At 57.8% G+C, this 27,773-nt stretch overlaps 1 protein-coding gene across 1 annotated transcript in view; it reads right to left on the reverse strand.

The window, feature by feature from the left end:
- clstn3 (calsyntenin 3) overlaps positions 1 to 27,773 on the reverse strand; it is a 383,889-nt gene that overhangs the window by 289,976 nt on the left and 66,140 nt on the right. The window contains exons 3-5 of the mRNA XM_059960279.1: positions 15,391 to 15,586; positions 14,434 to 14,642; positions 12,667 to 12,816 (exon numbers count right to left, since the gene is read on the reverse strand). Coding sequence (XP_059816262.1) covers positions 12,667 to 12,816; positions 14,434 to 14,642; positions 15,391 to 15,586 — 555 coding nt within the window. The remainder of the gene's footprint in view (positions 1 to 12,666; positions 12,817 to 14,433; positions 14,643 to 15,390; positions 15,587 to 27,773) is intronic.

A 27,773-nucleotide genomic window follows, 5' to 3' on the forward strand; every position in this document is an offset into this window, starting at 1 on the left:
TGTGTGGATGGAATTTACTCCTCTGCACCCTCGGGTGGGATCCGGGTATTGGCACTTTAACAACCGGCTGCTGGAGGACAGCCGATTCCGGGATTCATTCCGAGCGTTCAGGGCCACCTGGAGAGGGAGACGGAGAGAATTTGGCTCCCTACGGCTGTGGTGGGATGTGGGCAAGGCCCACATCCGGTTTTTCTGTCGGGAGTACACTAGGGGGTCGACAAAGAGGCGGGGCTCTGAGATTGAGCGGCTTGAGAGAGCGTTGCTTGACCTAGAGTCCCGTCTTGGTTCGACTGGTGGAGACCATCAAACGTGGCAGGAATACCAGGAGAAGAAGGACGCACTCAGGAATCTGCAGCTTCAGCAGTCCCGTGGTGCGTATGTGAGGTCGCGGATCCAAATGCTGCAAGATTTGGACCGCAGCTCACCCTTCTTCTACTCGTTGGAGAAGTGGCGGGGAGTTCAAAAGCAGCTGGTGGAGCTACTGGCTGCTGATGGCTCCTCCATCACGGATCCTGACGAAATTATCAAAGAAGTCCGCACTTTCTATCGGTCCTTATTCTCACCGGATCCATCAAATGCGGGGGCGTGCAGTGAGGTCTGGGAAGATTTGCCAAAGATCAGCCCAGAAGACGCAGCGCGTCTGGACGCCTCCCTGACTGGGGACGAGCTGTCTGCTGCCCTTCGGCAACTCCGGAGGGGTAAATCCCCTGGCTTAGATGGTCTGAGTGTGGAGTTTTATCAGGCTTTTTAGGATGTCCTGCGGGTCGATTACAGCCTTGTTCTAGGGGAGAGCCTAGCCACCGGGGAATTGCCCCTCTCATGGCGGAGAGCTGTCGTGGTCCTGCTGCCCAAGAAGGGAGACCTTCGCCTGCCAAAGAACTGGCGCCCGGTCTCCCTCTTGTGCGCGGACTACAAGATCTTCGCCTGGGCAATGGCCAACCGTCTTGGTTCAGTACTGAGACAGGTGATTCATCCTGACCAATCTTACACAGTCCCGGGCCGCTCCATCCAGGACAATGTCCACCTAGTACGGGACCTGATCCACCTGTACCAGGAGACTGGGACCCCGGCAGCGTTTCTTTCTCTTGACCAGGAGAAGGCGTTTGACCGGGTAGACCACAGTTTCCTGGTGGGCACTCTGCAGGCCTTTGGGCTTGGACCACACATTGTGGCCCGAGTTCGGCTCCTCCACTCTGCCGCAGAGTGCCTTGTTAAGGTCAATGGATCACTGGCAGCGCCCATTCCCTTCAGGAGAGGAGTGCGTCAGGGATGCCCCATGTCCGGTCAATTGTATGCGATCTGTGTCGAGCCATTCCTGAGCCTCCTACGGCGAAGACTGACAGGTCTGGTTCTGCGTGAACCGGACATGGAGGTCGTCCTCTCGGCCTACGGCGATGATGTACTCCTCATGATGACAGATCCCAATGACCTGCGGAGGATGCACGAGTGCCAAGACGTTTTCTCGGCAGCATCCTCCGCCAGGATCAACTGGGCGAAATGTTCCGGTCTCTTAGTGGGTCAGTGGCAGGTGGACTCCCTGCCGGAGGAGATGAGAGCTTTTGAGTGGAGTACTAGGCGTCTCCTCTATCTGGGAGTCTACCTGAGTCCTTCTGGGGAGACCTGGCTGGCGAACTGGCAGGACCTGGAGACGAAAGTCATGGCCCGGCTGGGGCGCTGGTCAGGCCTTCTCAGGGTGCTTTCCTATCGAGGCAGGGTGGTGGTCATAAACCAGCTGGTGGCCTCCATGTTGTGGTATCGGATGGTCACCTTGGCCCCTCCTGCCCCGTTTGTTGCAAGACTGCAGAGGAAATTAGTGGACTTCTTCTGGGGCAACAGGAAACACTGGGTCTCTACAGCGGTCTTGAGTCTCCCAGTTGGAGAGGGCGGACAGTCGCTGGTGTGCATCCGAACGCAGCTGGCGGCTCTCCGCCTCAGGACTCTGCAGAGATTCCTGGACGCCGAGCACCCTCCCAGGTGGCACGTGTTGGCGACTTTCTTCCTCCGGAGGGGCTGCTGTCTTCATGAAGACATGCGGCTACCACCGGCGGGTGTCAGCCGTACTGCTTTGCGGAGTCTGCCCGGCTTCTATCAGGACCTACTGAGAGTCTGGAACATGGTCGCCTCGGGCCAGGAATCCCCTCCTCAGGCGGAGGGCGAGGTCCTGGCCGGCCCTTGCCCTACCTCAGTGGCTGTCGGTGCGGCTCAGTTGTGTGGACCGACTCAGGCCGAGCTGCTGGTCGGGCCCAGACCCCACAATCTTCTCCGGGAGCCGAGTCCACACAACTTGAGCCGTCTCTCATCGATACCCACAGTACCATTCAGGGATGCAAGTAGGAGGTATCAGTATGGGCTGCTACTCCACATCCTCCACTTCCTTGCCCTTGTACACCGTCCTGACACGCCATGGCGGTCAGTCCTTCCACCCGGAGGTGAGGAGGGTCCCCACTGGAAGTCCCTTTATGCCGGGGTTCTTCCCATGCACCTGGGGGATCTCGGCTGGAGGGTACTGCATAGGGCAGTGCCCTGCAATAAGCTTTTCAGTTTGTACATGGACTTCCCACCCACATGCCACTTCTGCGGGCTGGAGGAGACCGTGTACCACATGTACATGGAGTGTGTGAGGCTGCAGCCTCTTTTTGCATATTTGCGTGGGCTGCTTCTCGCCTTCTGGTTGCATTTTAGTCCCACCCTGTTTATATATGGTCATCCAGTAAGGAAGGGGGCAAGGAGGGATGAGGATGTCCTAGTCAACTTGCTCCTGGGGCTGGCGAAATCCACCATCCGTGGGTCTTGGAAACGGGTGGCGGGAGGATCTCCCCGGGCAGACTGCCTGGCAATGTTTAGGGGGTATGTTCGTGCCCGGATAACTATTGAAAAAGAACGCACGCAGTCCACAGCGGCCTTGGAGGATTTTCGAGACCGTTGGGCTCCGCGGGGTGTAAATGCCATCGTGGATAGGGATGGCAACATTCTGGTGTAATGTCTATTGTCTATTTGTAGTGCAGTAATTGTGTTTGCCACTGTTTTGTATATATTGTATAGCACCGAAATTTGTAATAAGGGATGTTGTAATAAAAAAAAAGGGGTCAGACACAGTGTGAATCTCCCTCCACACCGTCCCATCACACACTCCCGCGGTCAGACACAGAGTGAATCTCCGTCCACAAAGTTCATTCACACACTCCCGGGGTCAGACACAGAGTGAATCTCCTTCCACACCTTCCAATCACTCACTCCCAGGTTCAGACACAGACTGAATCTCCGTACACACCGTCCCATCACACACTCCCGGGGTCAGACACAGACTGAATCTCCGTACACACCATCCCATCACACACTCCAGGTGTCAGACACATAGTGAATCTCCCTCCATGCCTTCCCATCAAACATTACCGGGTTCTGAAACAAAGTGAACCTCCCTCCCCATCGTCCCATCACACAGTCTCGTGGTCAGACACAGGGTGAATCTCCCTCCAGACCGTCACATCACACACTCCCGGGTTCAGACACAGAGTGAAGCTCCCTCTACACCGTCCCATCACACTCTCCCGGGGTCAGACACAGAGTGAATCTCCCTCCACACGGTCCCATCACACAATCCCGGGGTCAGACACAGAGAGAATCTCCCTCCACACCGTCCCATCACACACTCCCGGGGTCAGTCACAGAGTGAATCTCCCTCCACACGGTCCCATCACACACTCCCGGGGTCAGACACAGAGTGAATCTCCCTCCACGCCATCCGATCAAACATTACCGGGGTCTGAAAAAGAGTTAATATCCCTCCCCATTGTCCCATCACACAGTCCCGGGGTCAGACAGAGAGTGAATCTCCCTAAACACGGCTCCATCATACACTCCCGGGGTCAGACACAGAGTGAATCTCCCTCCACACCATCCCATCACACACTCCCTGGGTCAGACACAGAGTGAATCCCCCTCCACACCGTCCTATCACACACTCCCGGGGTCAGACACAGAGTGAGTCTCCCATCACACACTCCCGGGGTCAGACCCAGACTGAATCTCCCTCCACACCGTCCCATCACCTCTCCCGGGGTCAGATACAGAGTGAATCTCCCTCCAGACCGTCCCATCAAACACTCCCGGGGTCAGACACAGAGTGAAGCTCCCTCCACACCGTCCCATCACACACTCCCGGGGTCAGACACAGAGTGAATCTCCCTGCACACCGTCCCATCACACACTCCCAGGGTGAGACCCACAGTGAATCTCCCCCCATGCCGTTCCATCACACATTACCGGGTGAGAAACAGAGTGAATCTCCCTCCACACGGTCCCATCACGCACTCCCGGTGTCAGACACAGAGAGAATCTCCCTCCACACCGTCCCATCACACACTCCCGGGGCCCAACACAGAGTGAAGCTCCCTCCACACCGTCCCATCACACTCTCCCGGGGTCAGACACAGAGTGAATCTCCCACCACACGGTCCCATCACACAATCCCGGGGTCAGACACAGAGAGAATCTCCCTCCACACCGTCCCATCACACACTCCCGGGGTCAGTCACAGAGTGAATCTCCCTCCACACGGTCCCATCACACACTCCCGGGGTCAGACACAGAGAGAATCTCCCTCCACACCGTCCCATCACACACTCTCGGGGCCCAACACAGAGTGGATCTCCCTCCACACCGTCCCATCACACTCTCCCGGGGTCAGACACAGAGTGAATCTCCCTCCACACCATCCCATCACACACTCCCGGGGTCAGACACAGAGTGAATCTCCCTCCATACCGTCCCATCACACACCCCCGGGGTCAGACACAGAGTGAATCTCCCTCCACACCGTCCCATCACACACTCTCGGGGCCCAACACAGAGTGAATCTCCCTCCACACCGTCCCATCACACTCTCCCGGGGTCAGACACAGAGAGAATCTCCCTCCACACCGTCCCATCACACACTCCCGGGGTCAGACACAGACTGAATCTCCATCCACACCATCCCATCACACACTCCAGGTGTCAGACACATAGTGGATCTCCCACCACACAGTCCCATCACACTCTCCCGGGATCAGACACAGAGTGAGTCTCCCTCCATACCGTCCCATCACACATTACCGGGGTCTGAAACAGAGTGAATCTCCCTCCCCATCGTCCCATCACACTGTCCTGGGGTCAGACACAGGGTGAATCTCCATCCACACCATCCCATCACACACTCCTGGAGTCAGACACAGAGTGAAGCTCCCTCCACACCATCCGATCACACACTCCCGGTGTCAGACACAGTGTGAATCTCCCTCCACACCGTCCCATCACACACTCCCAGGGTCAGACACAGAGTGAAGTTCCCTCCACACCGTCCCATCACACACTCCCGGGGTCAGGCACAGAGTGAATCTCCCTCCACACCGTCCCATCACACACACCCGGGGTCAGACACAGAGTGAATCACCCTCCACACCATCGCATCACACACTCCCGGGGTCAGACACAGAGTGAATCTCCCTCCACACCGTCCCATCACACACTCCCGGGGACAGACACAGAGTGAATCTCCCTCCACACTGTCCCATCACACACTCCCGGGGTCAGATACAGAGTGAAGCTCCCTCCACACCGTCCCATCACACACTCCCGGGGTCAGACACAGAGTGAATCTCCCTCCACTCCGTCCCATCACACACTTCCGGGGTCAGACACAGAGTGAATCTCCCTCCACACCGTCCCATCACACACTCCCGTGGTCAGACACAGAGTGAATCTCCCTCCACACCGTCCCATCACACACTCCCCGGGTCAGACACAGAGTGAATCTCCCTCCACACCGTCCCATCACACACTCCCGGGGTCAGACACAGAGTGAATCTCCCTTCACACCGTCCCATCACACACTCCCGGGGTCAGACACAGAGTGAATCTCCCTCCACACCATCCCATCACACACTCCCGGGGACAGACACAGTGTGAATCTCCCTCCACACCATCCCATCACACACTCCCGGGGTCAGACACAGAGTGAATCTCCCTCCACAGCATCCCATCACACACTCCCGGTGTCAGACACAGTGTGAATCTCCCTCCACACCGTCCCATCACACACTCCCGGGGTCAGACACAGAGTGAATCTCCCTCCATACCGTCCCATCACACACTCCCGGGGTCAGACACAGAGTGAATCTCCCTATACACCGTCCCATCACACACTCCCGGGGACAGACACAGAGTGAATCTCCCTTCACACCGTCCCAACACACACTCCCGGGGTCAGACACAGAGTGAATCTCCCTCCACACCGTCCCATCACACACTCCCGGGGTCAGACACAGAGTGAATCTCCCACCACACCATCCCATCACCCACTCCCGGTGTCAGGCACAGAGTGAATCTCCCTCCACACCATCCCATCACACACTCCCGGGGTCAGACACAGAGTGAATCTCCCTCCACACCGTCCCATCACACACTCCCGGGGTCAGACACAGAGTGAATCTCCCACCACACCATCCCATCACCCACTCCCGGTGTCAGGCACAGAGTGAATCTCCCTCCACACCTTCCCATCACACACTCCCGGGGTCAGACACAGAGTGAATCTCCCTCCACACCTTCCCATCACACACTCCCGGGGTCAGACACAGAGTGAATCTCCCTCCACACCATCCCATCACACACTCCCGGGGTCAGACACAGAGTGAATCTCCCACCACACCATCCCATCACCCACTCCCGGTGTCAGGCACAGAGTGAATCTCCCTCCACACCATCCCATCACACACTCCCGGGGTCAGACACAGAGTGAAGCTCCCTCCACACCATCCGATCACACACTCCCGGTGTCAGACACAGAGTGAATCTCCCTCCACACCGTCCCATCACACACACCCGGGGTCAGACACAGAGTGAATCACCCTCCACACCATCGCATCACACACTCCCGGGGTCAGACACAGAGTGAATCTCCCTCCACACCGTCCCATCACACACTCCCGGGGACAGACACAGAGTGAATCTCCCTCCACACTGTCCCATCACACACTCCCGGGGTCAGATACAGAGTGAAGCTCCCTCCACACCGTCCCATCACACACTCCCGGGGTCAGACACAGAGTGAATCTCCCTCCACTCCGTCCCATCACACACTTCCGGGGTCAGACACAGAGTGAATCTCCCTCCACACCGTCCCATCACACACTCCCGTGGTCAGACACAGAGTGAATCTCCCTCCACACCGTCCCATCACACACTCCCCGGGTCAGACACAGAGTGAATCTCCCTCCACACCGTCCCATCACACACTCCCGGGGTCAGACACAGAGTGAATCTCCCTTCACACCATCCCATCACACACTCCCGGGGTCAGACACAGAGTGAATCTCCCTCCACACCATCCCATCACACACTCCCGGGGACAGACACAGTGTGAATCTCCCTCCACACCATCCCATCACACACTCCCGGGGTCAGACACAGAGTGAATCTCCCTCCACACCATCCCATCACACACTCCCGGGGTCAGACACAGTGTGAATCTCCCTCCACACCGTCCCATCACACACTCCCGGGGTCAGACACAGAGTGAATCTCCCTCCATACCGTCCCATCACACACTCCCGGGGTCAGACACAGAGTGAATCTCCCTATACACCGTCCCATCACACACTCCCGGGGACAGACACAGAGTGAATCTCCCTTCACACCGTCCCAACACACACTCCCCGGGTCAGACACAGAGTGAATCTCCCTCCACACCGTCCCATCACACACTCCCGGGGTCAGACACAGAGTGAATCTCCCTTCACACCGTCCCATCACACACTCCCGGGGTCAGACACAGAGTGAATCTCCCTCCACACCATCCCATCACACACTCCTGGGGACAGACACAGTGTGAATCTCCCTCCACACCATCCCATCACACACTCCCGGGGTCAGACACAGAGTGAATCTCCCTCCACACCATCCCATCACACACTCCCGGGGTCAGACACAGTGTGAATCTCCCTCCACACCGTCCCATCACACACTCCCGGGGTCAGACACAGAGTGAATCTCCCTCCATACCGTCCCATCACACACTCCCGGGGTCAGACACAGAGTGAATCTCCCTATACACCGTCCCATCACACACTCCCGGGGACAGACACAGAGTGAATCTCCCTTCACACCGTCCCAACACACACTCCCGGGGTCAGACACAGAGTGAATCTCCCTCCACACCGTCCCATCACACACTCCCGGGGTCAGACACAGAGTGAATCTCCCACCACACCATCCCATCACCCACTCCCGGTGTCAGGCACAGAGTGAATCTCCCTCCACACCATCCCATCACACACTCCCGGGGTCAGACACAGAGTGAATCTCCCTACACACCGTCCCATCACACACTCCCGGGGTCAGACACAGAGTGAATCTCCCACCACACCATCCCATCACCCACTCCCGGTGTCAGGCACAGAGTGAATCTCCCTCCACACCTTCCCATCACACACTCCCGGGGTCAGACACAGAGTGAATCTCCCTCCACACCTTCCCATCACACACTCCCGGGGTCAGACACAGAGTGAATCTCCCTCCACACCATCCCATCACACACTCCCGGGGTCAGACACAGAGTGAATCTCCCACCACACCATCCCATCACCCACTCCCGGTGTCAGGCACAGAGTGAATCTCCCTCCACACCATCCCATCACACACTCCCGGGGTCAGACACAGAGTGAATCTCCCTCCACACCGTCCCATCACACACTCCCGGGGTCAGACACAGAGTGAATCTCCCACCACACCATCCCATCACCGACTCCCGGTGTCAGGCACAGAGTGAATCTCCCTCCACACCTTCCCATCACACACTCCCGGGGTCAGACACAGAGTGAATCTCCCTCCACACCTTCCCATCACACACTCCCGGGGTCAGACACAGAGTGAATCTCCCTCCACACCGTCCCATCACACACTCCCGGGGTCTAGACACAGAGTGAATCTCCCTCCACACCGTCCCATCACACACTCCCGGGGTCAGACACAGAGTGAATCTCCCTCCACACCGTCCCATCACACACTCCCGGGGTCAGACACAGAGTGAATCTCCCTCCACTCCGTCCCATCTCACACTCCCGGGGTCAGACACAGAGTGAATCTGCAGCCACACCGTCCCATCACACACTCCCGGGGTCAGACACAGAGTGAATCTGCAGCCACACCATCCCATCATCCACTCCCGGTGTCAGGCACAGAGTGAATCTCCCTCCACACCTTCCCATCACACACTCCCGGGGTCAGACACAGAGTGAATCTCCCTCCACACCTTCCCATCACACACTCCCGGGGTCAGACACAGAGTGAATCTCCCTCCACACCATCCCATCTCACACTCCCGGGGTCAGACACAGAGTGAATCTGCAGCCACACCGTCCCATCACACACTCCCAGGGTCAGACACAGAGTGAATCTCCCTCCACACCGTCCCATCACACACTCCCGGGGTCAGACACAGTGTGAATCTCCCTCCACACCGTCCCATCACACACTCCCGGGGTCAGACACAGAGTGAATCTCCCTCCACACCATCCCATCACACACTCCCGGTGTCAGGCACAGAGTGAATCTCCCTCCACACCTTCCCATCACACACTCCCGGGGTCAGACACAGAGTGAATCTCCCTCCACACCTTCCCATCACACACTCCCGGGGTCAGACACAGAGTGAATCTCCCTCCACACCATCCCATCTCACACTCCCGGGGTCAGACACAGAGTGAATCTGCAGCCACACCGTCCCATCACACACTCCCGGGGTCAGACACAGAGTGAATCTCCCTCCACACCGTCCCATCACACACTCCCGGGGTCAGACACAGTGTGAATCTCCCTCCACACCGTCCCATCACACACTCCCGGGGTCAGACACAGAGTGAATCTCCCTCCACACCATCCCATCACACACTCCCGGGGTCAGACACAGAGTGAATCTCCCTCCACACCGTCCCATCACACACTCCCGGGGTCAGACACAGAGTGAATCTCCCTCCACACCATCCCATCACTCACTCCCGGGGTCAGACACAGAGTGAATCTCCTCCACACCGTCCCATCACACACTCCTGGGGTCGAACACAGAGTGAATCTCCCTCCACACCGTCCCATCTCACACTCCCGGGGTCAGACACAGAGTGAATCTCCCTCCACACCGTCCCATCACACACTCCCGGGGTCAGACACAGAGTGAATCTCCCTCCACACCATCCCATCTCACGCTCCCAGGGTCAGACACAGAGTGAATCTGCAGCCACACTGTCCCATCTCACACTCCCGGGGTCAGACACAGAGTGAATCTCCCTCCACACCGTCCCATCACCTCTCCCGGGGTCAGACACAGAGTGAATCTCCCTCCACACCATCCCATCTCACGCTCCCAGGGTCAGACACAGAGTGAATCTCCCTCCACACCGTCCCATCACACACTCCCGGGGTCAGACACAGAGTGAATCTCCCTCCACACCGTCCCATCACACACTCCCGGGGTCAGACACAGAGTGAATCTCCCTCCACACCGTCCCATCACACACTCCCGGGGTCAGACACAGGGTGAATCTCCCTCCACACCGTCCCATCACACACTCCCGGGGTCAGACACAGAGTGAATCTCCCTCCACACCATCCCATCACCCACTCCCGGTGTCAGGCACAGAGTGAATCTCCCTCCACACCTTCCCATCACACACTCCCGGGGTCAGACACAGAGTGAATCTCCCTCCACACCTTCCCATCACACACTCCCGGGGTCAGACACAGAGTGAATCTCCCTCCACACCATCCCATCTCACACTCCCGGGGTCAGACACAGAGTGAATCTGCAGCCACACCGTCCCATCACACACTCCCGGGGTCAGACACAGAGTGAATCTGCAGCCACACCATCCCATCACCCACTCCCGGTGTCAGGCACAGAGTGAATCTCCCTCCACACCATCCCATCACCCACTCCCGGTGTCAGGCACAGAGTGAATCTCCCTCCACACCTTCCCATCACACACTCCCGGGGTCAGACACAGAGTGAATCTCCCTCCACACCTTCCCATCACACACTCCCGGAGTCAGACACAGAGTGAATCTCCCTCCACACCATCCCATCTCACACTCCCGGGGTCAGACACAGAGTGAATCTGCAGCCACACCGTCCCATCACACACTCCCGGGGTCAGACACAGAGTGAATCTCCCTCCACACCGTCCCATCACACACTCCCGGGGTCAGACACAGTGTGAATCTCCCTCCACACCGTCCCATCACACACTCCCGGGGTCAGACACAGAGTGAATCTCCCTCCACACCATCCCATCACACACTCCCGGTGTCAGGCACAGAGTGAATCTCCCTCCACACCTTCCCATCACACACTCCCGGGGTCAGACACAGAGTGAATCTCCCTCCACACCTTCCCATCACACACTCCCGGGGTCAGACACAGAGTGAATCTCCCTCCACACCATCCCATCTCACACTCCCGGGGTCAGACACAGAGTGAATCTGCAGCCACACCGTCCCATCACACACTCCCGGGGTCAGACACAGAGTGAATCTCCCTCCACACCGTCCCATCACACACTCCCGGGGTCAGACACAGTGTGAATCTCCCTCCACACCGTCCCATCACACACTCCCGGGGTCAGACACAGAGTGAATCTCCCTCCACACCATCCCATCACACACTCCCGGGGTCAGACACAGAGTGAATCTCCCTCCACACCGTCCCATCACACACTCCCGGGGTCAGACACAGAGTGAATCTCCCTCCACACCATCCCATCACTCACTCCCGGGGTCAGACACAGAGTGAATCTCCTCCACACCGTCCCATCACACACTCCTGGGGTCGAACACAGAGTGAATCTCCCTCCACACCGTCCCATCTCACACTCCCGGGGTCAGACACAGAGTGAATCTCCCTCCACACCGTCCCATCACACACTCCCGGGGTCAGACACAGAGTGAATCTCCCTCCACACCATCCCATCTCACGCTCCCAGGGTCAGACACAGAGTGAATCTGCAGCCACACTGTCCCATCTCACACTCCCGGGGTCAGACACAGAGTGAATCTCCCTCCACACCGTCCCATCACCTCTCCCGGGGTCAGACACAGAGTGAATCTCCCTCCACACCATCCCATCTCACGCTCCCAGGGTCAGACACAGAGTGAATCTCCCTCCACACCGTCCCATCACACACTCCCGGGGTCAGACACAGAGTGAATCTCCCTCCACACCGTCCCATCACACACTCCCGGGGTCAGACACAGAGTGAATCTCCCTCCACACCGTCCCATCACACACTCCCGGGGTCAGACACACAGTGAATCTCCCTCCACACCGTCCCATCACACACTCCCGGGGTCAGACACAGTGTGAATCTCCCTCCACACCGTCCCATCACACACTCCCGGGGACAGACACAGAGTGAATCTCCCTCCACACCGTCCCATCACACTCTCCCGGGGTCAGACACAGAGTGAATCTCCCTCCACATCGTCCCATCACACACTCCCGGGGTCAGACACAGTGTGAATCTCCCTCCACACCGTCCCATCACACACTCCCGGGGTCAGACACAGAGTGAAGTTCCTTCCGTACTTTTCTATCCAAGTCCCGTTCACATTGTTCTCTAACCTCTGACCCCAACTCACCTAGCCAGGAGGGCACACAGGTGGGCCTGACCTCCACTTGGACCTGAGCATCCTCGGCCGCCCGCTTCTTCCCGCAGTCGTAGGCCGTGACGGAGAAGGTGAAGAGGGTTTCCTTCCTGCCGTCCAGTGTCTCCGTGTTTCGGATGTTTCCTGTGTGAAAGGTAGGGCAGTCAATACACTCTGGTCCCTCCTCTCCTTCTCTCCTCCTCCTCCCTCCCTCCCTCACCCCTACTCCACTCCCTTCCAATTCTCCCTCCCTGCCTTCACTGTCCTTCTGCCCTCCCCCTCCTCCAATCCCTCCCTTTCTCTCACTCTCCTTCCCTTCCCTCCTCCTCTCCCCTCCTTTCCTCTCTTTCCCTCTCTCCTCCCTCACTCCAGTTCCCTCCTTTCTCCACTCCCTCCCCTTCCCTCAGTCCCTCCCCCGACTCCCTCCCCTTGACTTCTCTTTCACCTCTGTCCATTCCCTTTCTTCCCTTCTCCCCGCTCCTCTTCTCCTCCCTCCTCTTCTCATCTGTCCCTTTCCTGCCACTTTCCCTCCTCACCTCTCATCCTCTTCTTTCTGCCTCCTTCCATCCTCACTCTCCCCTCCACTCGCCCTGCTCCCAAATCCGTCATCTGCACCCTCTCATTCCCTTCCATTCTCCTCTCCTCTCTGCTCATTCCTCTCCCTCCTCATCCCTCATCACCTTGTCCCTCCTTCCCTCCGGTCTCATCCTCAGTAGTTTCCCTCCTCTATCATCTCTTCAACACTCCTCCCCTCCCTCATCTCCTTGCTCCTAAAATCTCCTCACTCCCTGAGCCTCGCCCCCTCACTTGATCTGTTACTCGAGTGCCTTCATCCTCTCTCCCTCACTCTCTATCATTGCTTCACTCACATGACCATTGCCCCCTCACTCGTTTTACTCCTCCCTCTCTGGCACCATCCCTCTGAGCACCAAACTCCCTTGCCCCCTCAGTCCGCTCCTGATCCTTTCACCACCCCCACTCTCTCCCGTCCCCTTATCCCCCTGGCTGACCCATTCTGTCCTCCATCCTCGCACCCTACTTCACCCTTCTCAACCTCATCCTTGCTGCCTCACCTCTCCCTCCTCTCTCTCCCCCTCGCACTTCTCTCTCCATCTTCTACTTCCCTTTTTTCTCTCTCCATTTCCCTCCTCTCTCTCACACTCACCTTTCTTCCTCCTCTTTCTCTCTCAACCCTCTCACATTCTACTCCCCCTCTCTCCCTCCATCCTTCCTGCTCCCTCTCTCCCCCACTTTCTCACTCTCTCTCTCTCCCCCTTTCTCCCGTGTCTCTCTTTTTCTCCTCTAACACTCCCGCTTCTCTCTCTCTCCCATCTCTCGTCCTTTCTTTTCCTCTTTTCTCTTCCCTCCCTCCACTCTCTTTCCTTTTACTCTGTTTCTCTCCTTCTCCTCCCACTCTCTCTGCTCCCTCAACTGTCTCTCACCTCACTCTTCCTGACTCCCTTTTCCCTTTCCCTCACTTGCTTTCCCTTCAAGCCCTCAATTCACCCTCACTGGCCCCTCTATCGCACTCTTCTCTCCCTCCTACCTTCCACCCTCCATCCTCCAGCCTGACTCCTGCCTCCTTCACTCCTCTCCTCCCCTCCCTTACTTGGCTGCCCCTCTCTCCTATCTCCTTTTTGCTTTCAATTTTTCCCTCTGAGTTCTCCGTCCACTCCTCTCACAACCAGTCCTCACTACCCCGACTTTCGCTCACTCACCCCTCCCTGCTCCCTCCCCCTGCCGCCACCCCGTGGCCCGTACCGTCATTATCAATGGTGAAGGGGACATCGGGAGTGAGGATCTGGTAGAAGCAGATCTGACTGTACTGTGGAGAGCAGTCTCCGTCCACAGCCTCCACCCTCAGCAGCGGCCCCGGCACCTTCCCCTCAGACACCGACACCCGGTACACGCTCTCCATGAACACGGGCACAAATTCGTTTACATCGTTCACCCGTACGTGCACCACGGCCCTGGGGGAAAGAGCAGGGAGTGTCAGACCCGGGAGAGGGGCAGAGCTCCCTCTAAACCAGACATCCGGGGAACGCCACACATCGTTCACCCCCTAGGGGAAAGAGCAGGGAGTGTCAGACCCGGGAGAGGGGCAGAGCTCCCTCTAAACCAGACATCCGGGGAACGCCACACATCGTTCACCCCCTAGGGGAAAGAGCAGGGAGTGTCAGACCCGGGAGAGGGGCAGAGCTCCCTCTACACCAGACATCCGGGGAATGCCACACATCGTTCACCCCCGGGGGAAAGAGCAGGGAGTGTCAGACCCGGGAGAGGGGCAGAGCTCCCTCTACACCAGACATCCGGGGAACGCCACACATCGTTCACCCCCTGGGGGAAAGAGCAGGGAGTGTCAGACCCGGGAGAGGGGCAGAGCTCCCTCTAAACCAGCCCGCTGGGGAACGCCACACATCGTTCACCCCCTGGGGGAAAGAGCAGGGAGTGTCAGACCCGGGAGAGGGGCAGAGCTCCCTCTACACCAGACATCCGGGGAACGCCACACATCGTTCATCCGTACGTGCACCACGGCCCTGGGGGAAAGAGCAGGGAGTGTCACACCCGGGAGAGGGGCAGAGCTCCCTCTAAACCAGCCCGAAAGTGAATCCCACAGTGTGCCCCGTCTGGTGTGTACTGGGACAGGAAGACTGCGCTGATGCCCCTCCCCATCTCCCTCATATGTTTCCCTCCCTGGTCAGGCGTTCCCCAATTTACTTGTGGGACCGCTTGACGTTGGTCTTCTGCGCGTCCTCTCCACAGTCATGTGCCTGGATAGTGAAGGTGTGCTCCCGCTGTGACTCGCAGTCCACGGCTGTCTTGGCCTGAATGATCCCTTCTCCCGTCATCTTGTCCAGGACCACCGCCTCGAATGGCACGTTCTGGCCGTGAATCTTAAATCCGCAGATCTCTCCTGCAGGATATCGGAGACACAGAACTTAATCCCAATCACCCATTCCCATTCATTCCGGCCGCCTGCACTTCCAACGCTCCCTTCCCATTAACTCCCAATGGGGCAAATACCCCTTCCCCTTCACTCCCAATGGGACCCCACCCCTTCGCCCCCCAATGGGACCCCACCCCTTTCCATTCACTCAATGGGACCCCACCCCTTTCCATTCACTCCCAATGGGACAATACCCCTTCCCCTTTACTCCCAATGGGACTCTACCCCTTCCATTCACTCCCAATGGGACAATACCCCTTCCCCTTCACTCCCAATGGGACCCCACCCCTTCCCCTTCACTCCCAATGGTACTCCACCCCTTCCATTCACTCCCAATGGGACCCCACCCCTTCGCCCCCCAATGGGACCCCACCCCTTTCCATTCACTCCCAATGGGACAATACCCCTTCCCCTTTACTCCCAATGGGACTCTACCCCTTCCATTCACTCCCAATGGGACAATACCCCTTCCCCTTCACTCCCAATGGGACCCCACCCCTTCCCCTTCACTCCCAATGGGACTCCACCCCTTCCATTCACTCCCAATGGGACCCCACCGCTTTCCATTCACTCCCAATGGGACCCCACCCCTTTCCATTCACTCCCAATGGGACCCCACCCCTTCCATTCACTCCCAATGGGACCCCACCCCTTTCCATTCACTCCCAATGGGACCCCACCCCTTTCCATTCACTCCCAATGGGACTCCACCCCTTTCCCTTCACTCTCAATGGGACCCCACCCCTTTCCCTTCACTCCCAATGGGACTCCACCCCTTCCATTCACTCCCCACCTTTTTACATTACCAACAGGACCCCACCCAAGTTCATACTCCCAAAGAGAACCCAGCCCTTCCCATTCACTCCCAAAGGGACCCTACCCTAACCCATTTCAATTCTGCTTCCCATTCCGACACGTCAGTCCATGGCCTCCTCTACTGTCGTGTTGAGGCCACACTCAGGTTGTAGGAGCAACACTTTACATTCCGTCCACATCCCCCACCATTTTACTCTGACTTCTCATCTCTTTCCCAGTCCTGATGAAGGGTCTCAGCCTGAAATGTCGACTGTTCACTCTTTTCCACAGATGCTGCCTGACCTGCTGAGTTCCTCCAGCATTTTGTGTGTGTTGCTTTGGATTTCCAGCATCTGCAGATTTCCTCGTGTATACTTATTTATTCAGTAAGTTATGGGTCAAAGAATTTGGTGAGTACATTTCTAACTCTTCTGGCTTCAGTCTCGTTGCCGGCTGTTCTGAAACTGTTAGGTTGCGATCAGGAAAACAATGAAATGTCGCGCTGCCGTTTGTCAGTGTTTTCAGATTTCTCCGGTTACTCCGTCCACACTGATCTGCCCAAGCAGCGTTTTCAAAAATACCCACCCTGGAAAGCATTTCTGAAAAGCTGTTTCGGGAGACGAAAACCCCATTTTAGTGTGGATGGAGGGTAAAAACGAAGAGAAAGAGCTTCAGTTACTGATTTATCCGGTGTAGTGTGGGTGCAGCCTGAACCTCAGCATTGTAGATGGCCACGTATATACAGCATGTGCTTCGATAAACGGTCAGCACAACGCTTCCCGGTACCAGCCTTCCAGAATTGTTCAGTTTAAAAGGCCACTGACACAAAAGAACAATCAGTTTGATAGACACTCCAGCCATGTCAATGGACTATTGATATAAAAGAACAATCAGCTTGATAAACACTCCAGCCACTTTAATTAAAGAAAGGAATGTCCGACCTGGTTTGTTGGAGCCAAAACTTAATTACAAAGATAAGAACATCCACCAATTTATGCTTTAATTAAGAAAGGAATCTCCTGTCTAATTTCCATCAGGTACTGCCTTTTGTCAAAACCAAAAGGTGTGAAGAATCAGGAGACAATTTATGTGGATCTGGGTGAACTTTAACTCTTACCCTGCTCCAAAGAAAGCAGCTGTGAGACAGTATTCAAACCTACTGCAGTCAATCACAAAATACACAGACAAAGCTGGTACTAACCCATTGTTTACAGGAAACTGAGAATCCCCCAATTCCCTTAAACTTTATAACTCGTCGTGGGGCTTGGAGGCTTGCGTGCCTCAACGTCCCAGAGAGCGACATTGGCTGGAGTCAGGGGCCGGCACTTGGGTAGAGGTCAGATGAAGCACGGTCCACCCGTCCACCAGGTTCGGGGGTTGAGCTCAGGGCTAAGAACACCGACTGGTCAAACAAAATTGTTACAGAGACAGCAATGGCGAGGGAGACCTTCTACAACTGACCGAGATGGTATTCCTGACTCTCCACACCCGCGGGGACAGACAGAGGTGAAAACTGAGGGGAAGCTACAGACCGAGACGGTATTCCTGACTCTCCACCCCCGCGGGGACTGACAGAGGTGAAAACCGAGGGGAGGCTACAGACCGAGACGGTATTCCTGACTCTCCACCCCCGCGGGGACTGACAGAGGTGAAAACCGAGGGGAGGCTACAGACCGAGACGGTATTCCTGACTCTCCACCCCCTCGGGGACTGACAGAGGTGAAAACCAAGGGGAGACTACAGACCGAGACGGTATTCCTGACTCTCCACCCCCGCGGGGACTGACAGGTGAAAACCGAGGGGAAGCTACAGACCGAGACGGTATTCCTGACTCTCCACCCCCGCGGGGACTGACAGAGGTGAAAACCGAGGGGAAGCTACAGACCGAGACGGTATTCCTGACTCTCCACCCCCGCGGGGACTGACAGAGGTGAAAACCGAGGGGAGGCTACAGACCGAGACGGTATTCCTGACTCTCCACCCCCGCGGGGACTGACAGAGGTGAAAACCGAGGGGAGGCTACAGACCGAGACGGTATTCCTGACTCTCCACCCCCTCGGGGACTGACAGAGGTGAAAACCAAGGGGAGACTACAGACCCAGACGGTATTCCTGACTCTCCACCCCCACGGGGACTGACAGGTGAAAACCAAGAGGAAGCTACAGACCGAGACGGTATTTCTGACTCTCCACCCCCGTGGGGACTGACAGAGGTGAAAACCGAGGGGAGGCTACAGACCGAGACGGTATTCCTGACTCTCCACCCCCGCGGGGACTGACAGAGGTGAAAACTGAGGGGAAGCTACAGACCGAGACGGTATTCCTGACTCTCCACCCCCGCGGGGACAGACAGAGGTGAAAACCGAGGGGAAGCTACAGACCGAGACGGTATTCCTGACTCTCCACCCCCGCGGGGACTGACAGAGGTGAAAACCGAGGGGAAGCTACAGACCGAGACGGTATTCCTGACTCTTCACCCCCGCGGGGACAGACAGCTGAAAACCGAGGGGAAGCTACAGACCGAGATGGTATTCCTGACTCTCCACCCCCGCGGGGACTGACAGAGGTGAAAACCGAGGGGAGGCTACAGATCGAGACGGTATTCCTGACTCTCCACCCCCGTGGGGACTGACAGAGGGGAAAATCAAGTGGAAGCTACAGACCGAGACGGTATTCCTGACTCTCCACCCCCGCGGGGACTGACAGAGGTGAAAATCAAGTGGAAGCTACAGACCGAGACGGTATTCCTGACTCTCCACCCCCGCGGGGACTGACAGGTGAAAACCGAGGGGAAGCTACAGACCGAGACGGTATTCCTGACTCTCCACCCCCGCGGGGACTGACAGAGGTGATAACCGAGGGGAGGCTACAGACCGAGACGGTATTCCTGACTCTCCACCCCCGCGGGGACTGACAGGTTAAAACCGAGGGGAAGCTACAGACCGAGACGGTATTCCTGACTCTCCACCCCCGCGGGGACTGACAGGTGAAAACCGAGGGGAAGCTACAGACCGAGACGGTATTCCTGACTGTCCACCCCCGCGGGGACTGACAGGTGAAAACCGAGGGGAAGCTACAGACCGAGACGGTATTCCTGACTCTCCACCCCCGCGGGGACTGACAGGTGAAAACCGAGGGGAGGCTACAGACCGAGACGGTATTCCTGACTCTCCACCCCCGCGGGGACTGACAGAGGTGAAAACCGAGGGGAGGCTACAGACCGAGACGGTATTCCTGACTCTCCATCCCCGCGGGGACTGACAAGAGGTGAAAACCGAGGGGAAGCTACAGACCGAGACGGTATTCCTGACTCTCCACCCCCGCGGGGACTGACAGAGGTGAAAACCGAGGGGAAGCTGCAGACCGAGACGGTATTCCTGACTCTCCACCCCCGCGGGGACTGACAGAGGTGAAAACCGAGGGGAAGCTACAGACCGAGACGGTATTCCTGACTCTCCACCCCCGCGGGGACTGACAGAGGTGAAAACCGAGGGGAAACTACAGACCAAGACAGTATTCCTGACTCTCCACCCCCGCGGGGACTGACAGAGGTGAAAACCGAGGGGAAGCTACAGACCGAGACGGTATTCCTGACTCTCCACCCCCGCGGGGACTGACAAGAGGTGAAAACCGCGGGGAGGCTACAGACCGAGACGGTATTCCTGACTCTCCACCCCCGCGGGGACTGACAGAGGTGAAAATCGAGGGGAAGCTACAGACCGAGACGGTATTCCTGACTCTCCAACCCCGCGGGGACTGACAGAGGTGAAAACCGAGGGGAAGCTACAGATCGAGACGGTATTCCTGACTCTCAACCCCCGCGGGGACTGACAGGTGAAAACCGAGGGGAGGCTACAGACCGAGACGGTATTCCTGACTCTCCACCCCCGCGGGAACTGACGAGGTGAAAACTGAGGGGAAGCTACAGACAGAGATGGTATTCCTGACTCTCCACCCCCGCGGGGACTGACAAGAGGTGAAAACCGAGGGGAAGCTACAGACAGAGACGGTATTCCTGACTCTCCACTCCCGCGGGGACTGACAGAGGGGAAAATCAAGTGGAAGCTACAGACAGAGACGGTATTCCTGACTCTCCACCCCCGCGGGGACTGACAGAGGTGAAAATCAAGTGGAAGCTACAGACCGAGACGGTATTCCTGACTCTCCACCCCCGCGGGGACTGACAGAGGTGATAACCGAGGGGAAGCTACAGACTGAGACGGTATTCCTGACTCTCCACCCCCGCGGGGACTGACAAGAGGTGAAAACCGAGGGGAGGCTACAGACCGAGACGGTATTCCTGACTCTCCACCCCCGCGGGGACTGACAGGCGATAACCGAGGGGAGGCTACAGACTGAGACGGTATTCCTGACACTTCAGCCCCGTGGGGACTGACAGAGGTGAAAATCGAGGGGAAGCTACAGACCGAGACGGTATTCCTGACTCTCCACCCCCGCGGGGACTGACAGAGGTGAAAATCGAGGGGAAGCTACAGACCGAGACGGTATTCCTGACTCTCCACCCCCGCGGGGACTGACAAGAGGTGAAAACCGAGGGGAAGCTACAGACCGAGACGGTATTCCTGACTCTCCACCCCCGCGGGGACTGACAAGAGGTGAAAATCGAGGGGAAGCTACAGACCGAGACTGTATTCCTGACTCTCCACCCCCGCGGGGACTGACAGAGGTGAAAACCGAGGGGAAGCTACAGACCGAGACTGTATTCCTGACTCTTCACCCCCGCGGGGACTGACAGGTGAAAACCGAGGGGAGGCTACAGACCGAGACGGTATTCCTGACTCTCCACCCCCGTGGGGACTGACAGGCGAAAACCGAGGGGAGGCTACAGACCGAGACGGTATTCCTGACTCTCCAGCCCCGTGGGGACTGACAGAGGTGAAAATCGAGGGGAAGCTACAGACCGAGACGGTATTCCTGACTCTCCACCCCCGCGGGGACTGACAGAGGTGAAAACCGAGGGGAAGCTGCAGACCGAGACGGTATTCCTGACTCTCCACCCCCGCGGGGACTGACAGAGGTGAAAACCGAGGGGAAACTACAGACCGAGATGGTATTCCTGACTCTCCACCCCCGCGGGGACTGACAGAGGTGAAAACCGAGGGGATGCTACAGACCGAGACGGTATTCCTGACTCTCCACCCCCGCGGGGACTGACAGGTGAAAACCGAGGGGAAGCTACAGACCGAGATGGTATTCCTGACTCTCCACCCCCGCGGGGACTGACAAGAGCTAAAAACCGAGGGGAAGCTACAGACAGAGACGGTATTCCTGACTCTCCACTCCCGCGGGGACTGACAGGGGAAAATCAAGTGGAAGCTACAGACCGAGACGGTATTCCTGACTCTCCACCCCCGCGGGGACTGACAGAGGTGAAAATCAAGTGGAAGCTACAGACCGAGACGGTATTCCTGACTCTCCACCCCCGCGGGGACTGACAGAGGTGATAACCGAGAGGAAGCTACAGACTGAGACGGTATTCCTGACTCTCCACCCCCGCGGGGACTGACAGGTGAAAACCGAGGGGAGGCTACAGACCGAGACGGTATTCCTGACTCTCCACCCCCGCGGGGACTGCCAGAGGTGAAAACCGAAGGGAAGCTACAGACCGAGACGGTATTCCTGACTCTCCACCCCCGCGGGGACTGACAGAGGTGAAAATCGAGGGGAAGCTACAGACAGAGACGGTATTCCTGACTCTCCACCCCCGCTGGGACTGACAGAGGTGAAAACCGAGGGGAAGCTACAGACCGAGACGGTATTCCTGACTCTCCACCCCCGCGGGGACTGACAGGTGAAAACCGAGGGGAGGCTACAGACCGAGACGGTATTCCTGACGCTCCACCCCCGCGGGGACTGACAGAGGTGAAAACCGAGGGGAAGCTACAGACCGAGACGGTATTCCTGACTCTCCACCCCCGCGGGGACTGACAGAGGTGAAAACCGAGGGGAAGCTGCAGACCGAGACGGTATTCCTGACTCTCCACCCCCGCGGGGACTGACAGAGGTGAAAACCGAGGGGAAACTACAGACCAAGACAGTATTCCTGACGCTCCACCCCCGCGGGGACTGACAAGAGGTGAAAACCGCGGGGAGGCTACAGACCGAGACGGTATTCCTGACTCTCCACCCCCGCGGGGACTGACAGAGGTGAAAATCGAGGGGAAGCTACAGACCGAGACGGTATTCCTGACTCTCCAACCCCGCGGGGACTGACAGAGGTGAAAACCGAGGGGAAGCTACAGATCGAGACGGTATTCCTGACTCTCAACCCCCGCGGGGACTGACAGGTGAAAACCGAGGGGAGGCTACAGACCGAGACGGTATTCCTGACTCTCCACCCCCGCGGGAACTGACGAGGTGAAAACTGAGGGGAAGCTACAGACAGAGATGGTATTCCTGACTCTCCACCCCCGCGGGGACTGACAAGAGGTGAAAACCGAGGGGAAGCTACAGACAGAGATGGTATTCCTGACTCTCCACCCCCGCGGGGACTGACAAGAGGTGAAAACCGAGGGGAAGCTACAGACCGAGACGGTATTCCTGACTCTCCACCCCCGCGGGGACTGACAGAGGTGAAAACTGAGGGGAAGCTACAGACCGAGACGGTATTCCTGACTCTCCACTCCCGCGGGGACTGACAGAGGGGAAAATCAAGTGGAAGCTACAGACCGAGACGGTATTCCTGACTCTCCACCCCCGCGGGGACTGACAGAGGTGAAAATCAAGTGGAAGCTACAGACCGAGACTGTATTCCTGACTCTCCACCCCCGCGGGGACTGACAGGTGAAAACCGAGGGGAGGCTACAGACCGAGACGGTATTCCTGACTCTCCACCCCCGCGGGGACTGACAGGCGATAACCGAGGGGAGGCTACAGACCGAGACGGTATTCCTGACACTCCAGCCCCGTGGGGACTGACAGAGGTGAAAATCGAGGGGAAGCTACAGACCGAGACGGTATTCCTGACTCTCCACCCCCGCGGGGACTGACAGAGGTGAAAATCGAGGGGAAGCTACAGACCGGGACGGTATTCCTGACTCTCCACCCCCGCGGGGACTGACAAGAGGTGAAAATCGAGGGGAAGCTACAGACCGAGACTGTATTCCTGACTCTCCACCCCCGCGGGGACTGACAGAGGTGAAAACCGAGGGGAAGCTACAGACCGAGACTGTATTCCTGACTCTTCACCCTTGCGGGGACTGACAGGTGAAAACCGAGGGGAGGCTACAGACCGAGACGGTATTCCTGACTCTCCACCCCCGTGGGGACTGACAGGCGAAAACCGAGGGGAGGCTACAGACCGAGACGGTATTCCTGACTCTCCAGCCCCGTGGGGACTGACAGAGGTGAAAATCGAGGGGAAGCTACAGACCGAGACGGTATTCCTGACTCTCCACCACCGCGGGGACTGACAGAGGTGAAAACCGAGGGGAAGCTGCAGACCGAGACGGTATTCCTGACTCTCCACCCCCGCGGGGACTGACAGAGGTGAAAACCGAGGGGAAACTACAGACCGAGATGGTATTCCTGACTCTCCACCCCCGCGGGGACTGACAGAGGTGAAAACCGAGGGGATGCTACAGACCGACACGGTATTCCTGACTCTCCACCCCCGCGGGGACTGACAGGTGAAAACCGAGGGGAAGCTACAGACCGAGATGGTATTCCTGACTCTCCACCCCCGCGGGGACTGACAAGAGCTAAAAACCGAGGGGAAGCTACAGACAGAGACGGTATTCCTGACTCTCCACTCCCGCGGGGACTGACAGAGGGGAAAATCAAGTGGAAGCTACAGACCGAGACGGTATTCCTGACTCTCCACCCCCGCGGGGACTGACAGAGGTGAAAATCAAGTGGAAGCTACAGACCGAGACGGTATTCCTGACTCTCCACCCCCGCGGGGACTGACAGAGGTGATAACCGAGGGGAAGCTACAGACTGAGACGGTATTCCTGACTCTCCACCCCCGCGGGGACTGACAGGTGAAAACCGAGGGGAGGCTACAGACCGAGACGGTATTCCTGACTCTCCACCCCCGCGGGGACTGCCAGAGGTGAAAACCGAAGGGAAGCTACAGACCGAGACGGTATTCCTGACTCTTCACCCCCGCGTGGACTGACAGAGGTGAAAACCGAGGGGAAGCTACAGACCGAGACGGTATTCCCGACTCTCCACCCCCGCGGGGACTGACAGAGGTGAAAATCAAGTGGAAGCTACAGACCAAGACGGTATTCCTGACTCTCCACCCCCGCTGGGACTGACAGAGGTGAAAACCGAGGGGAAGCTACAGACCGAGACGGTATTCCTGACTCTCCACCCCCGCGGGGACTGACAGAGGTGAAAACCGAGGGGAAGCTACAGACAGAGACGGTATTCCTGACTCTCCACCCCCGCGGGGACTGACAGGTGAAAACCGAGGGGAGGCTACAGACCGAGACGGTATTCCTGTCTCTCCACCCCCGCGGGGACTGACAAGAGGTGAAAACCGAGGGGAAGCTACAGACCGAGACGGTATTCCTGACTCTCCACCCCCGCGGGGACTGACAGGTGAAAACCGAGGGGAAGCTACAGACCGAGACGGTATTCCTGACTCTCCACCCCCGCGGGGACTGACAGAGGTGGAAACCGAGGGGAAGCTACAGACCGAGACGGTATTCCTGACTCTCCACCCCCGCGGGGACTGACAGCGGTGAAAACCGAGGGGAGGCTACAGACCGAGACGGTATTCCTGACTCTCCACCCCCGCGTGTACTGACAGAGGTGAAAACCGGGGGGAGGCTACAGACCGAGACGGTATGCCTGACTCTCCACCCCCGCGGGGACTGACAAGAGGTGAAAACCGAGGGGAAGCTACAGACCGAGACGGTATTCCTGACTCTTCACCCCCGCGTGGACTGACAGAGGTGAAAACCGAGGGGAAGCTACAGACCGAGACGGTATTCCTGACTCTCCACCCCCGCGGGGACTGACAGAGGTGAAAATCGAGGGGAAGCTACAGACCGAGACGGTATTCCTGACTCTCCACCCCCGCGGGGACTGACAAGAGGTGAAAACCGTGGGGAAGCTACAGACCGAGACGGTATTCCTGACTCTCCACCCCCGCGGGGACTGACAAGAGGTGAAAATCGAGGGGAAGCTACAGACCGAGACGGTATTCCTGACTCTCCACCCCCGCGGGGACTGACAGGCGAAAACCGAGGGGAGGCTACAGACCGAGACGGTATTCCTGACTCTCCAGCCCCGTGGGGACTGACAGAGGTGAAAATCGAGGGGAAGCTACAGACCGAGATGGTATTCCTGACTCTCCACCCCCGCGGGGACTGACAGAGGTGAAAATCGAGGGGAAGCTACAGACCGAGACGGTATTCCTGACTCTCCACCCCCGCGGGGACTGACAAGAGGTGAAAACCGAGGGGAAGCTACAGACCGAGACGGTATTCCTGACTCTCCACCCCCGCGGGGACTAACAGGTGAAAACCGAGGGGAAGCTACAGACCGAGATGGTATTCCTGACTCTCCACCCCCGCGGGGACTGACAAGAGCTAAAAACCGAGGGGAAGCTACAGACAGAGACGGTATTCCTGACTCTCCACTCCCGCGGGGACTGACAGAGGGGAAAATCAAGTGGAAGCTACAGACCGAGACGGTATTCCTGACTCTCCACCCCCGCGGGGACTGACAGAGGTGAAATTCAAGTGGAAGCTACAGACCGAGACGGTATTCCTGACTCTCCACCCCCGCGGGGACTGACAGAGGTGAAAACCGAGGGGAAGCTACAGACTGAGACGGTATTCCTGACTCTCCACCCCCGCGGGGACTGACAGGTGAAAACCGAGGGGAGGCTACAGACCGAGACGGTATTCCTGACTCTCCACCCCCGCGGGGACTGCCAGAGGTGAAAACCGAGGGGAAGCTACAGACCGAGACGGTATTCCTGACTCTTCACCCCCGCGTGGACTGACAGAGGTGAAAACCGAGGGGAAGCTACAGACCGAGACGGTATTCCTGACTCTCCACCCCCGCGGGGACTGACAGAGGTGAAAATCAAGTGGAAGCTACAGACCGAGACGGTATTCCTGACTCTCCACCCCCGCGGGGACTGACAGAGGTGAAAACCGAGGGGAAGCTACAGACCGAGACGGTATTCCTGACTCTCCACCCCCGCGGGGACTGACAGGTGAAAACCGAGGGGAGGCTACAGACCGAGACGGTATTCCTGACTCTCCACCCCCGCGGGGACTGACAGAGGTGAAAACCGAGGGGAGGCTACAGACCGAGACGGTATTCCTGACTCTCCACCCCCGCGGGGACTGACAGGTGAAAACCAAGGGGAAGCTACAGACCGAGACGGTATTCCTGACTCTCCACCCCCACGGGGACTGACAGAGGTGAAAACCGAGGGGAGGCTACAGACCGAGACGGTATTCCTGACTCTCCACCCCCGCGGGGACTGACAAGAGGTGAAAACCGAGGGGAAGCTACAGACCGAGACGGTATTCCTGACTCTCCACCCCCGCGGGGAATGACAGGTGAAAACCGAGGGGAAGCTACAGACCGAGACGGTATTCCTGACTCTCCACCCCCGCGGGGACTGACAGGTGAAAACCGAGGGGAGGCTACAGACCGAGACTGTATTCCTGACTCTCCACCCCCGCGGGGACTGACAGGTGAAAACCGAGGGGAAGCTACAGACCGAGACGGTATTCCTGACTCTCCACCCCCGCGGGGACTGACAGGTGAAAACCGAGGGGAGGCTACAGACCGAGACTGTATTCCTGACTCTCCACCCCCGCGGGGACTGACAGGTGAAAACCGAGGGGAAGCTACAGACCGAGACGGTATTCCTGACTCTCCACCCCCGCGGGGACTGACAGGCGAAAACCGAGGGGAGGCTACAGACAGAGATGGTATTCCTGACTCTCCACCCCCGCGGGGACTGACAAGAGGTGAAAACCGAGGGGAAGCTACAGACAGAGATGGTATTCCTGACTCTCCACCCCCGCGGGGACTGACAAGAGGTGAAAACCGAGGGGAAGCTACAGACCGAGACGGTATTCCTGACTCTCCACCCCCGCGGGGACTGACAGAGGTGAAAACTGAGGGGAAGCTACAGACCGAGACGGTATTCCTGACTCTCCACTCCCGCGGGGACTGACAGAGGGGAAAATCAAGTGGAAGCTACAGACCGAGACGGTATTCCTGACTCTCCACCCACGCGGGGACTGACAGAGGTGAAAATCAAGTGGAAGCTACAGACCGAGACTGTATTCCTGACTCTCCACCCCCGCGGGGACTGACAGGTGAAAACCGAGGGGAGGCTACAGACCGAGACGGTATTC

The sequence above is a fragment of the Hypanus sabinus genome, unplaced genomic scaffold (assembly GCF_030144855.1).
Source record: "Hypanus sabinus isolate sHypSab1 unplaced genomic scaffold, sHypSab1.hap1 scaffold_244, whole genome shotgun sequence".
NCBI lineage: Eukaryota > Metazoa > Chordata > Chondrichthyes > Myliobatiformes > Dasyatidae > Hypanus > Hypanus sabinus.